General features: G+C 50.1%; 1 protein-coding gene across 1 annotated transcript; it reads right to left on the reverse strand.

Moving 5' to 3' along the window:
- LOC135896366 (retinol dehydrogenase 14-like) lies at positions 1-2,990 on the reverse strand. Its single transcript, XM_065424748.2, has 2 exons — positions 2,043-2,990; positions 1-524 (listed from the first exon to the last, which is right to left on the reverse strand). The coding sequence occupies exons 1-2, from the start codon at positions 2,973-2,975 to the stop codon at positions 339-341; spliced, it is 1,119 nt and encodes a 372-aa protein (XP_065280820.2). The 5' UTR covers positions 2,976-2,990; the 3' UTR covers positions 1-338.
- Positions 2,991-13,120: the final 10,130 nt, after the last annotated feature.

The raw sequence follows: 13,120 nt of genomic DNA on the forward strand, positions 1-13,120 counted from the left end.
TGACTATATATAAGACGAACCGTTTATTCGGTTTTCTTTCCTTTTTCTTGCATGTTTTAATTATTTTAGACGAGTACCAGATCCGGATCGATCTTCTCGCACATCAACCGATCCAAAGGAGAAGAGAACGTACTACACAGATCATCATCGTCATCATCGCGACCATCAATAACAACAACCGTAACGCGACAACTCGCGCAAAACTCGTTGCTTCCCCAAACTATACCGCGTCTGCAAGTTAACCCGCAACGTCTCCGAATAGAGCAACAGATTTTGTTAACTCCACAACAGCAGCACAGCTGGCAAGGCTTTAGACATGCTTTCGACGTGGCGTCCGCTCAGTTGCATAGGCGCACGTTGAGCGCCTGCTCGGTGATCTCCCAGGCCTGCCGCTGGAGCACCGGGTCCAGGGCGTGCGCGCCTGGCCTCGCCTCGCGGCAGTCCATGAAGTAGCGGCCCGTCGTGTGCGCCAACTCGGGTGCCAGGCACAGGTGGATGCTCGTCTGGGCACCCTCCGAGGGCGACTGCAGCAGACACGGCGACAACACGCACGCGTTTATCGTTGCTCTGGTGTTGGTGCATGCACTGCAAAAGCTCGATCAACCGATTGTTCCGTTTCGAAATGCAGTTGATATCAGTTATATGTCACCCGGTAAACTAACAGATACATAAGCAGCCTAGATGAAAGATAGTACAGTAGGCGACAGTCGACTCAATGTATACAAGTATACATATACATAAGAGTTTAAGGTCGAGCAGGGGATGCCACTGAAGACAGCGTTTCGACAAAGAGAATTGTCTTCTTCAAGGCGACAACTGCTTTCCTTGGCAGTGTTTGTATAGCACATTCTGTCCAATCCCCCAGTGCGGCGGAGAGTGCATTACTTCTTGAATTGTGCCGTGGATCACTTTCATCGCACATCTCGAATGCATTCAAATCGTCAGTGGGAGTTTGTGCTACTTTATTTACTGCTCCTATCAGCAGTAGGGTGTCAATTTCTGCAAAAATAGAAAGAAAGGATTTTCAAGCTACACATAGTTCACTTAGGCACTAAATGTATTTTAATTATGGGTAGAAAATATTCCGCCTGAAGAAAATTTAAACGCTGGTGCTGCTTTTGCAGACAACGATCAATGGAACAAATGCAATCACACTTGCTGAGATATACTGCAACGACGTCATCGCAAGGTCAGGAAGTGCAGTACGTAACTGCAGAGATAGGCGGGTGCACAAGTGTGTATGGCCTGGGCTTTCACGGCTAGATTAGGCTTGTGAGAAAATAAAAAAAAAGAGGGTCAACCAAGTGTCGACGCTAAAGAAGACAAGGTTGACGTACACGTACGGTGGTTCGAACTATTCGATGATTAAATGATTATATATATCTCTATCCTCTCTCTCTTATTCATGGTCATTATTCACTGATTTCGTATCTTATTCGTTGTCATCTTTAGCGTCGACATTTGCTTCTGTTTCTTTTTAACCAAGACGCCAGGTGGGCAGATCCCGGAGATAGCGCGCAGGCTATGGTGCAGTACGTGCGGCTAATTTTCGTCCATATTGGCGCTAATTACGCCCGTACCGTTAATTTTACCTACTGGCCCACTAATTCTCTCTTTTTGTGGGCACCACCGAAGCCGCCTTCTAGACATCATTGTATCGCGCGAGCACAGCTTGGTCCACGCGAACCCGCTCCATTTCTCAATATTGTCCCGTACGGTGGCTTTGCCTCAACATGTATGTATCTACGCAGTTGCACCCTTTACAGGGGCTAAGTGCAATGGGGTTAAATCTCGACTATATTGACGCTAATTACGCTCGCATCGTTAATATTACCCGCTTTGAAACTAATCCTCGCTTATTGTCTCGTTGAGACCTACATTTTCGTAACTCTTGTAACTCGCTACGGCGTTCTGAAGCCGCGAAAGGGTCGTTGATTTTTTTTCTTTCGGGATGCGGTTACAAGATACCCAAATGCCAGATACGCCAAACCCGTGTGCAGTGTTAACTACGAAAACCTTCTCTTCGAAAAATCTGCGGGCACCTTTGAGAATAGCGGTATGACGGCGTATCGCAGGAATTTGGAGCAGTACGTGATGGGCGGCTCGCGGAAGAAGCGCGACTTGACCAGGCCCGGGTGGAGGGCGTTGACGGTGACCTGCTCGCCGCGGAGCTTGTCGGCCAGCTCGCGGGCGAAGTACACGTTGTACAGCTTGGAGAGGCCGTACGCGCGGCTCGGCGTGTAGTGGTGCTCGAGGAAGGGGTCGTCCGGGTCCAGCTGCGTCCACGCGTGCACCATGGACGAGACTACGACGACGCGCGACGGGGCCGAGCGGCGCAGCAGGTCGAGCAGCATGCCCGTGAGCAGCGCGTGGCCCAGGTGGTTGCTCTGTATGGTCGTCTCGTAGCCGTCGACGGTGAGCGACCGCTGCGGCGGCGCCGACCGGCCCGCGTTGTTGACGAGCAGGTCGAGTCGGGGCTCGGTCTCCAGGACGTCGGCCGCCAGGCGGCGCACCGAGGACAGCGAGCAGAGGTCGAGGTGCTTGAGCACCACGTCGCCGCCGCCGCTCGCCTCGATCATGGAGGCGAGCGCCTGGCGGCCCACCTCCATGTTGCGGCAGGTGAAGATGACGCGCGCCCCGCGCGACGCCAGCGCCTTGGCCGTCTCGTAGCCGATGCCCGCGCTGCCGCCGGTCACCAGGGCCGTCTTGCCCTCGAGCCGGGCGGCGCACTTGCAGCGGCGCTGGCTCAGCCGGCAGTAGAGCCACGCGACGAACGTCAGCGTGAACGCGACGACCGCGGCGCGCGCGGCCGTCTCCAGCAGGTGCAGAATCCCCGCGTCCCCGTCGTCATCGTCCGACGACATGGCGAAGGGGTCGCGGGCGGGCCGAAGCCGCCGCCGCTGCTGCTCGAGATGCCGCGCCTCCTCTTCTTCAAGCTGCTGCTGCTGTTGCTGTTCACCCAAGTCGTGATTCATACCCACTATATATGGGGAGGTTGGCCAAGAGATCGGTTGCTTATACCAAGTCAAGTACATTTTGTGAACTGTTATGGAGTAAGTGCTCTTCAAATGCGAAATTACGGAAGGCGCTGCCACTAACAATGCGAGGCGCGAAGCGCTCCCTGCGTACATTTTCCGGCAAAAGCTGCCGCGGTGACGGCATATAGCAGCGTGGGGAGTGACATGAAAGCAATATTAGCAGGAGAAATCGATGTAATCATCCGTTGAAAAGCTGTCGTCACGTGCATTGATGACAGTCATTTTGCAGTTGCTCAGTTATACCGCTATGTGACGACAGTCGCGCCACGTTAACTATCCATCACATACACATATATCAGTGCATACACGTTCGCGGCAGGCGCTATAGTATGTCGCCGCTTGAAAACATTGGATGTGCGTGCTTGTGGCGTGAATGAGTATTCATTCACGCCACAAGCACGCACATCCAATTGCTGGGGCTTCGGCGTCGAACAAGAAATGAGAAAGTGGCTTTCATTTTCACGTCTAGTAATTAACCTCTTACCGCAAAAAAAAAACTGCTTATAAGAAATAATGCACCAGTTAAGCTCGTTTAATGTTTCTCTTCATTGTCCCTTTTAGTCCTAATTACTTGAGTTTTCTGCTCAGGAAATGCAGACAAACTTTTGGGAGAAATCCCCGCTAGTTATCTGATACAATGTTTCGGTTCACATGTCATTTCAAAGGTACAATTTCTAGTACACTGTATCAAGGGGCACCAAGAAGCAGCGCCATGTTTGTTTAGTCGAATGACGTGTATCTCATATGTAGTCCATTCAAACCTGCGCTTTCTTTTTCTCAGGAGAGCATTACTAAAGAAGAAATAGATGCGCGTTAGAACCCTTACGAAACCAAAACTGCGGTAGTGATAAGCTGTCGTCGCTGGCATTCAAGACTGGTGCCTGCAATTCGATTTATAGTACACTCTACTGCAACGAATTTGAGTTAATCCACTCAGCAGCTTTTGGAGTAGTGCTTTGTAAATGTTTGTTTAGGCTGCCGTGATCAGTAAGTATTAAAATGTCCTCGTCCCCAAGGCATTCAAGAAATACGGTATCTTTTATGTATGGATTCATTGCGTCTTAATTTTTAATTGACTCATTGCATCTGGATGGAAGAAGAAGAAGACGCAAAGTGCGGATCTGTGTCGCGTCGGCTCCGCAGATTTTGAATGATTCTCGGCGTACATTCGAAGAATTCACCGACGCCTTATTATCGAGAAGGAAGTGCAAGTTCCACGGACCACCCTGATATCATTCTCAAGTAGGTGGACCGTTTATTTTCGGCACATCGACCACTTTATATAGCGCCACGCCTACACGGCCGCTAAGCCTAACCCAACGAAGCTGGTGGCTGGAGCCCCGCGGTGGCTGGAGCCCCGCCTCTTTTCGGGTTAGAGCTGCAAGATGGCAACGGTGCGCGTCGAAGGGGATGATATACCGAGAGAAGAGTATGAGGACGAAGCAGGTTGGCGTGTTGTGAAGAGAGGAGGATGTGCCAGTGAGCGGACAAAATCCCACGGAACCCAGGATCAGGCAGCGCGCTTCTCCAGCGAGAACGCATTCAGTAATAGGTGGAACAAGGGACAAAAAGCAAGACAAATCATGGCGGCAAGCAGGATGCCCAGTTTGCCGAAGGCGGAGTACAAGATAATAGTGCGCCCACGTGACAGCTTCAACGTCACCGACTATGGGATCAATCGCCTAGAATGCTGCGTCGCCAACGCCGCGGGAATCCCCAGAAAGGAATCGGAAGATGACACGGTGTGTGCCAACTACAAACAGAACATTCTAGTGATCAGCACGCCATCGGAGGAGCGCGCCGAAAAATACAGGACTATCACTCGACTGAGGATGGGAGACAAGGAGTTCGAAGCCAACGCGTACGAGTCGGCTCCGGAGGATACTTCTAAGGGAGTGATAAGAGGAGTAACGCACGAGGGTGTCTCCTAGAGAAATAGTGGAGATGCTTGTAACACCAAAGAATCCGACGGTCCTCATGGCCAAAAGGATGGGAAACACCACGAATGTCATCATCCTTTTCGACGGGCATCACGTCCCAAACTACGTGAGATACGGAAGAGCACTGGTCAAGTGTTCACTATACCGGAAGCAAATAGACATATGCTACCAGTGCGGACGCCTTGGTCACAGAGCCGATGTCTGCCCGAACCCGAACAGCAGGATATGCAGAGGCTGCGGCTTGGAGAACCCGCCACAGGACCACGAGTGCGAAGCGAAGTGCCAGCTCTGCGGCAAAGACCATCCTACGGCGGATCGCCGATGTAATGCCAGATACAAGTTACCGTATTTGGTAAAGAGGCGCCGCTGGGAGCGAGTCAGAGGAGAGGAAGAAGAAACGATGTACCACGAAAGGGAAGCTGAAAGACTGTACAGGCCAGGACGGGAAGACTGGAGACAGCGGTCGGAATATCGGACAAAGGACGGATCTGGACTAGAAGATTTCCCCAAGCTCCAGGCAAGGGAAAGGGGCCGCTCGACGTCGAATAGAACCAGATCGAGATCGCGGTCCAGATCGAGATCCAGACCCAAGACCAGTAATACCGAATCTACCAGAGCACAGGGGGGAGGAAGATCGCAGAGCCCAAAAGGAAAGAGCAACGTCAACGACGCGGCAGGACCCTTACAGGTGAGCTGGGCGGACGCGGCTTCCGGGGCGCGTGCGGAGGCAGAGGCTGCTTTTCGAAATAGAGTTAAGACGCTAGAGAAAGAATTGGCGCAAATCAGGCAGAGCAATGTTGCGTTCATGGATGAAATTAAAAAACTCAGGCAAGAGAACGACCGTTTGAGGAGCGGGAAAGTGCCACGCAACGAGGAAAGCTCGCGAGTTATAAGGGAGGAAAAAGAGACAGCAATGGAGGAGGATGTAGCCCTCACCGCCATTAAACGTAAGACCGAGAACGCTCCGATTGAAACCGGAGTAAAGAAACCCAAGCCAGCCACGACGCTCCAAGGAAGACAGGAGGAATTTGAACAGAAAATCGAAACCAGCATCAAACAGAACGAAACAAAATTTGAAACTAAACTAGAACAACTGGAAGTGAGGCTTGAGGCGAAGATAGAGGCAAAGATGGAGGCGCTAGGAAAGGCGATACTACAGCAAGTGCAACAAATGATGGCTGACTTCGAAGCCAAACTAGCAATATGGGGACCGCAAACAAGTAGGGGGGGACCGGTTAAGACGGCCATTAAGCCGTACACTAGGCCCCCCGTACCCGCCGAGGGATTGGAGAACCTGTAACGCCGCCATGGACAGACGAACTAGATACACGATTTGGCAATGGAATTGTAGAGGATACGATCGAAAACGATACATTTTGCAACAACACCTTAAAGACAAAGAAAACCCGGATATTATAATGATGCAGGAAACAAATGGGCTGGCAAAATTGTCGGGTTACAAGTCCTTTGGTAGAGCCGAAGGGGAGACGAAGGCGCTAACGAAGTTGGTAAAGCGAAATCACTCGGTCGTTCAACACGACACGGAAGTTAAGTCAATCGATCACATTCTATTAGAACTCATACCCATGCGGAAAACGAAGGACAGCCTCTTTGTATTAAATATTTATAGCAGTCCAAAGTGCAGACACCATAAATTTCGATCGCTCTTTAAAAAAACACTAGCCATAGCGGACAACCGAGCGGTAGTGATCGGAGGCGATTTTAACGCCCAACACGCGGCGTGGGGTTACAAAATCGAAACTCAAAAAGGCAGGAACCTGTGGCTAGACGCGCAGCAGGAAGGTCTGACCCTCGTGACCGACCCATCTGTTCCCACGAGAATAGGTACCAGCGTTTGCGCGGATACTACGCCAGATCTAACATTCACCAAGAACATACGGGACGCGCAGTGGACAAATACGCAACACGACTTTGGGAGCGATCACAATATACTAGAAATAACGGTAAGGGCAGGGCCGCGCAAGACAAAGGGTAGACCACTTAAGATTGTCGACTGGGACAAATTCAGGAAAATAAGGGAGGAGGCCGACGACACGACACAAGGTATTGAGGAATGGACCGAAAAACTAAAGGGAGATGTGGCGGCAGCTACGAAAATGGTCCCGCCGGAGGCGCATCTAGAGAACGTAGACAGTAAGCTTTTACACATGTGGGAAGCTAAGGCAGGGTTGCAACGGAGATGGAAAAAACAAAAACACAACCGGACGCTTCGTAGAAAGATAGCCAAATTGAACATGGACATAGAAAAGTACGCCCAGCAGCTATGCAAACAACAGTGGGAGGAAAAATGCAACAACATGGACAGTCAGATAGGAATGGCAAAAACGTGGAACATCCTTCGATATTTGTTAGACCCGGACGGGACAAAGTCGGCACATAGGCAAAATATAAATCGGCTAATACAAACGTACCGAGGGACAGAGCAGGACTTCCTCAAGGAAATCGAGAAAAGATACATCTCGCAAGTGCTGCCCGTCGTACACCCTGACTACACAGGGCAGGTAAATGACGAATTAGACAGCAAAATCGGCGAGTCAGAGGTCAGGGCAGCCCTGCAGAAACTCAATACCAAGTCGGCACCCGGACTAGACGGTGTAACGAATAAAACGCTAAGGAACTTGGACGATGAGTCTATAGCTAAGTTAACCGAATATATTAACGAATGCTGGGAGGCAGGGCAGATTCCGCAGCAATGGAAGACGGCACAAATCGTGTTAATACCTAAACCGGGCAAGCGACTGCAAATTGAGAACTTGAGACCCATATCTCTCACTTCTTGCGTGGGGAAACTCATGGAACACGTGGTCCTAGCTAGGATGACCACCTACCTCGAAGACTGCGACGCGCTCCCGCCCACGATGATAGGATTCAGGAGAAACCTCTCAGCGCAGGACGCTCTGTTACAACTAAAACATCAGATCATAGACGATTCGGGCAGATCGACAAAGGCAATTCTCGGGTTGGACCTAAAAAAGGCCTTCGATAACGTAACACATGCAACGATACTGGATAGAGTAGGCGAACTAGGACTGGGAAAACGCACGTACGATTATGTACGCAATTTTCTAACGGGCAGAAAGGCAAAGATCACGATAGCGGACCTAGTTTCGGAGAATATCGAGATAGGCAGCGCAGGTACGCCACAGGGCTCGGTCTTATCACCGATGCTATTCAATCTGGCGCTTATCGGGCTGCCAGCCAAGCTACAAGAAATCGAGGGTCTAAATCATACCTTATACGCAGACGATATTACCCTATGGGTGAGAAACGGAAGTGACGGGCAGATAGAACAAACGCTTCAAACAGCGGTCGAAACAATCGAAAAATATCTAGAGGGGACAGGGCTAACATGCTCGGCAGAGAAATCGGAGCTGTTACTGTACAGACCGACTCGCAGAGGTCGCAAACCAGGCAACTACAGGGAAGAGCTCACTCATAGAGAGGAGATACAGTTAAAGACGGCCGATGGGAAACCCATACCCAAGGTCGATAGGATAAGGGTATTGGGGCTCCTCATTGAAGCCAAGGGCAACAACGGAGAAACCCTCAGAAGACTGGAGGGAACTGTAGCGCAAATCATGAGGCTAATCAGAAGGATAACAAATAAACATAGCGGGATGAAAGAGGAAAACACCATCAGGTTAATACAGGCCTTCGTAATAAGTAGAATAGTGTACGTAGCGCCGTACTTAAAATGGCAGGTCGCGGAAAAGATCAAACTAGAATGCCTCATTCGGAAAATATACAAACTAGCCATAGGATTACCGATCAGCACCAGCACGGACAAGTTGCTGCAATTAGGCCTACACAACACTATAGACGAGCTCATTGAAGCGCAATGTACGGCACAATATGAACGCCTCTCTAAGACTAGAGCAGGCAGACACATCCTAGAGAGATTAGACATAGGTTACCACACACAGCATGGTGTCAAGGTGGACATCCCGAGAGATACAAAGGAAAGATTGGTAATACCTCCCTTACCAAAGAACATGCACCCAGAACACAATGAGGACAGAAGAAAGAACAGAGCGATGCAAATACAGAAGAAATTCGGCAGCGACAAGGACGCAGTGTTCGTAGACGCGGCTCGATACAGTCGCAGACGGGGATTTACGGCAGCCGTAATCGATAGGGATAAACGGTGCAAGACATGCGCGACGATACGCACCACAAGTAACGAGATAGCTGAAGAAGTAGCCATAGCGCTCGCAGCAGCTCAGACTAACGCAACCGTGATAGTCAGCGACTCTCAGACGGCAATAAGAAACTTTGCCAACGGCCGAATCTCCCCGGAGGCACTACGAATTCTTCTTGCAGGAGGGCAAAATTACAAAAGAAAGATATATATCACCTGGACACCCGCTCACACCCTCGCGGAGGACGGCAACAACGAGGCGGCACATGACGCGGCTCGAGGGCTTACGGACCGAGCCGCAGTCGCAAGTGTCGCCCCGACACCCTCCGGACGTGACGGTGCGGTAAATGAGTGGGAGTGGGAGGACAGAATGACAACATATAATGACATTACGAAACATTATAGGTTACAGAGGTGCATATTCCCGCGACCTCACGAAAAATTGACAAAAAAGCAGTCTGTCGCATGGCGGCAGTTACAAACTAGGACGTACCCGAATCCTGCGCTCTCGCACATCATATATCCGGATGTATATCCTACGGACAAATGCAGAACATGTGAATCCAGAGCCACTCTGGAGCATATATTATGGGAATGCCGAGGGCTAAATAGCAATAAAGAAAACGCGGTCTCTAGCAGCAGCCTTCGCACGCGCTGGGAAGCCGCGCTGCTCAGCCCCGCCCTCGAAGATCAATTATGGGCCGTCCAGCGGGCCGAGGATGCCGCCAGGACCCAAGAACTCCTGGCCGTCACCTAGGCGGGCCCTTTGGCCCTCCCCACCAACTCGCAGGGCAAACAATAAAGTTCTTTCCTCCTCCTCATTGCATCTAAATGTATTAGACGTTTCGGAACCCGTACAGGTTCCGAAACGTCAAATACTTTTTGACTTGGTCAGTGACGGAGTACGAAATACACATAAACAAGTAATTGTTTACAAGATATACGCACATATAGTACAAAATATACGTGAACAAGATTTAAAGGTTAATAGCTATATCACATTCCCAAAATGCAGCATAAAAATAAAAGAAGATTGTTCAAATAACTCAAACTGGATCATTTCTATTGCAGGCCGCGTAAGCACTGCATAAGACCTTCAACGAAAATGTCATTAGGCTACCTGTTCCATTGGGAAATAATGCGCTAGAAAAGAAATAAAACTTCGTGAAAGCTTTAATCTCGTGAAATGCGCTACTCTGCGAGCTGAGTCAATGAAAAAAAATCAGGACCTTACAAAGGACACCCCCACTTCGTTCCACTTTTCGTTTTTTCCTTTAGTTATTTCTTTGTTTTCCTTTAATAATCCGTCGCCCCGTGTGGTCGTCAATGCCATATGAGAGACGCGTCAGCGTCTGATTCAATGGCGAAGTGCGAAAACCACAAGAAGGAACGCAACAACCAGCGAAAGGACCTAGGCCAGAAAAGACAGGCTGAGAAAAGCGCCTTACGTTACTGACTTGCGTCACTTTTTATTTACAATACGAAGACTAGTGGAATTGTACCGTCTCGGTGTTCGTATAGTCTTTTGTTGAAACATACTTTTTTCTGAGAAGCGCTTTAAGGGAAAATCGTCGTGCCAAAATTGAAGAATACTGCGCGTCCCTTGTAATAAGGAAATGTGCACATCCAGGGAAAACACGGGGAAGGCGGGAGATAGAAATACAAGACGACGAGCAAAACGAGAACAAGGTAAAAGCGGCAGCCAACGTTTCGACAACTGCAATTTTCTTTTTCAAGGCGACATACCGCATTTTCGCGATTCTAAGCACCCCCCTCTACTTTCGCGAAAAAATTTGGAAAAAAAGTTTGCATGCGAATCTAAGCACCCCCCTATTTGTTGGGAAGAGCGCGTAGCCAAGACCGCCAAGCGCGCTTGCTCGCACTGTCATCGAGCCGGAGCCGTCGAAGTCCCGAGGTGGAACAGCGTCCGCGGCGCGATCTTGCCGCACAGCCGGACTGCAGAGCCGCGCGAGCTCGTGAGTGGCAGTGACAGTGACTAAGCATCCGACACAAGCGGTGGGCTCACTGTCTGCACCGATTTTTCTTTTGGATGTTTGCAAAATAAAATGTTATTTCTCGCACCCGTCTCGTCGTGATGTCGCAGCGAAAAGGGAGAGGAGGGGTCATTCCAGATTTTTCGAATCTAAGCACCCCCCCCTCACTTTGGGCATCGCGATCATGAAAAAAAGGGGGTGCTTAGAATCGAGTAAATATGGTATGTCGCCTTGAAAAAGAAAAGCATATATATGCTTTTCTTCGGCGCAGTATACATAGGTAGGGTTCTTCTAAAGGGGACAGGGGGGGGGGGGGGCACATTGCAGTGTTCACACTAAGGGACCTCTTTCTGTATACCTTTCTCCATAAGTAACACCCCCCCCCCCCCCCTTGTAACGTTCAATAAACTCAAACTCAAAAGCGGATGGGCTAGGCAACGGCCGAGGGCAAAAAAAAATTTTTAAAAATAGAACGAATAGTTTATTTCTATGCCAACAGGTAACACTAGAATCAGATAACTCAGTAGAATTTAGGAGCAGCTAGGAAAATACCAATAAATAGCGCATTTCTTCACCAACAGATCTCGCAACAATCGGTAACCCCCTCCCCCCTTCCGTATTGAGGACCCGATCGAAAAAAGGCCCATATGCTATAGACGTGCCTAGAGTGCTGATTGGCCGCGGTGCCTGGCGGCTGTGGACGCGCAGCACAGCGCAGCCAATCAGAACCTCAACAACAGACGAAATGGACATGTCCACTATAGGTGGACTGTTACAGAATTCCCCCCTAGGAGCCACAGTGCACAAAAAAAAAGAGCTAGAAAAACCAGCGCTTGTCGTGCCATCGGCGACAACGAAGCCAAGAAGCGCAGCAAGAAGAAGGGTAAGTACAACACATTTCAATCGGCAATTACTGAAATTAAGGAGGCACTCGCGTAAATCTGACTCAGTCGCCTAGAAAGACCAATCGCTCATCCCAAAACCACGAAAACAACCCCCACGCCGGACCCAGGGGCCACGTCTTCTCTGGGACCTCTACCTGCGTTGCCCGCACACGCCAAGCCGCCAGGATCAATAAGTGAGCCCAGCAAAAAGGGGGTCATGCCAGAACAGTACAATGGATAACGCACCGCAATATTTCAATATCTAGCTGGCAATGGAACTGTAACTCATTCAACAACAAGAAAGCTAATTAACCTAACGCAATTCGTCAGATCATGTTAAGAAAAGCCACACGGTGGCTTTTCTTAACATGATCACACGGTGGCACAGAGTGCAGCGCGGGAAAGAACATTCAAAACATGTCCTTCTCGGGGCACAGGGTTTCCAGGCCGACCCTGGACTACGCGCTCATAGAAGTCAGGGGCATTGCCACTCTCATCCGCAAAGACGTCAGCTTTGTGGAAAGGGGAACCCCGACATACAAGAAAGTCCTGGAATCCATGCTCACAGAAATCATTCCCAGTCGGGCCCTAAAGACTAACCTTTACGTACCAAACGTCTACAGTTCCCCTATTGACAGACTCAGGAATTTGAATAAGCTTCTCACATTGGCCGCGTCGCAAGCCAAGGACATGCCGTTGATCGTTGCCGTAGACTTCAACGCGCACAACACCGTCTGGAGATACGCCACTAATGACAAGAAAGGGATTAACCTTGCCGAGTGCGCGGACAGCCTAGGCATGAAACTCATCACGGACTCGAGGTTCCCGTCGCGCAGAGGACACTCGGTTCAAAGGGACACCACCCCGGACCTGACGTTCCTCGGAAAGGCGGACGGATCGTGGGACAACCTGCAGGAGGACCTTGGCAGTGACCACTTCATCCTAGAAATCAACGCCCGCATCACACCCCCACTCCTCCCAAGACGTACACCCACGACGACTGGGACCTCCTCCGAAAAATGAGCGGTAATGAGGACAGATAAGGAACCTCCGAAGAGCTCATATGGAAAATCTAAATATTACGGTGGCCAACGCCACTAAAGGA

The sequence above is a fragment of the Dermacentor albipictus genome, chromosome 7 (assembly GCF_038994185.2).
Source record: "Dermacentor albipictus isolate Rhodes 1998 colony chromosome 7, USDA_Dalb.pri_finalv2, whole genome shotgun sequence".
Taxonomy (NCBI): Eukaryota; Metazoa; Arthropoda; class Arachnida; order Ixodida; family Ixodidae; genus Dermacentor; species Dermacentor albipictus.

Excerpts from the sequence above, each read along its gene's own strand:
- LOC135896366 (XM_065424748.2), bottom strand. The coding sequence starts at position 2,975 with ATGAATCACGACTTGGGTGAACAGCAACAGCAGCAGCAGCTTGAAGAA. Across the intron at positions 525-2,042 it reads TCATACCGCTATTCTCAAAG|TCGCCCTCGGAGGGTGCCCA; the intron begins GTGCCCGCAGAT and ends TGTCTGCTGCAG.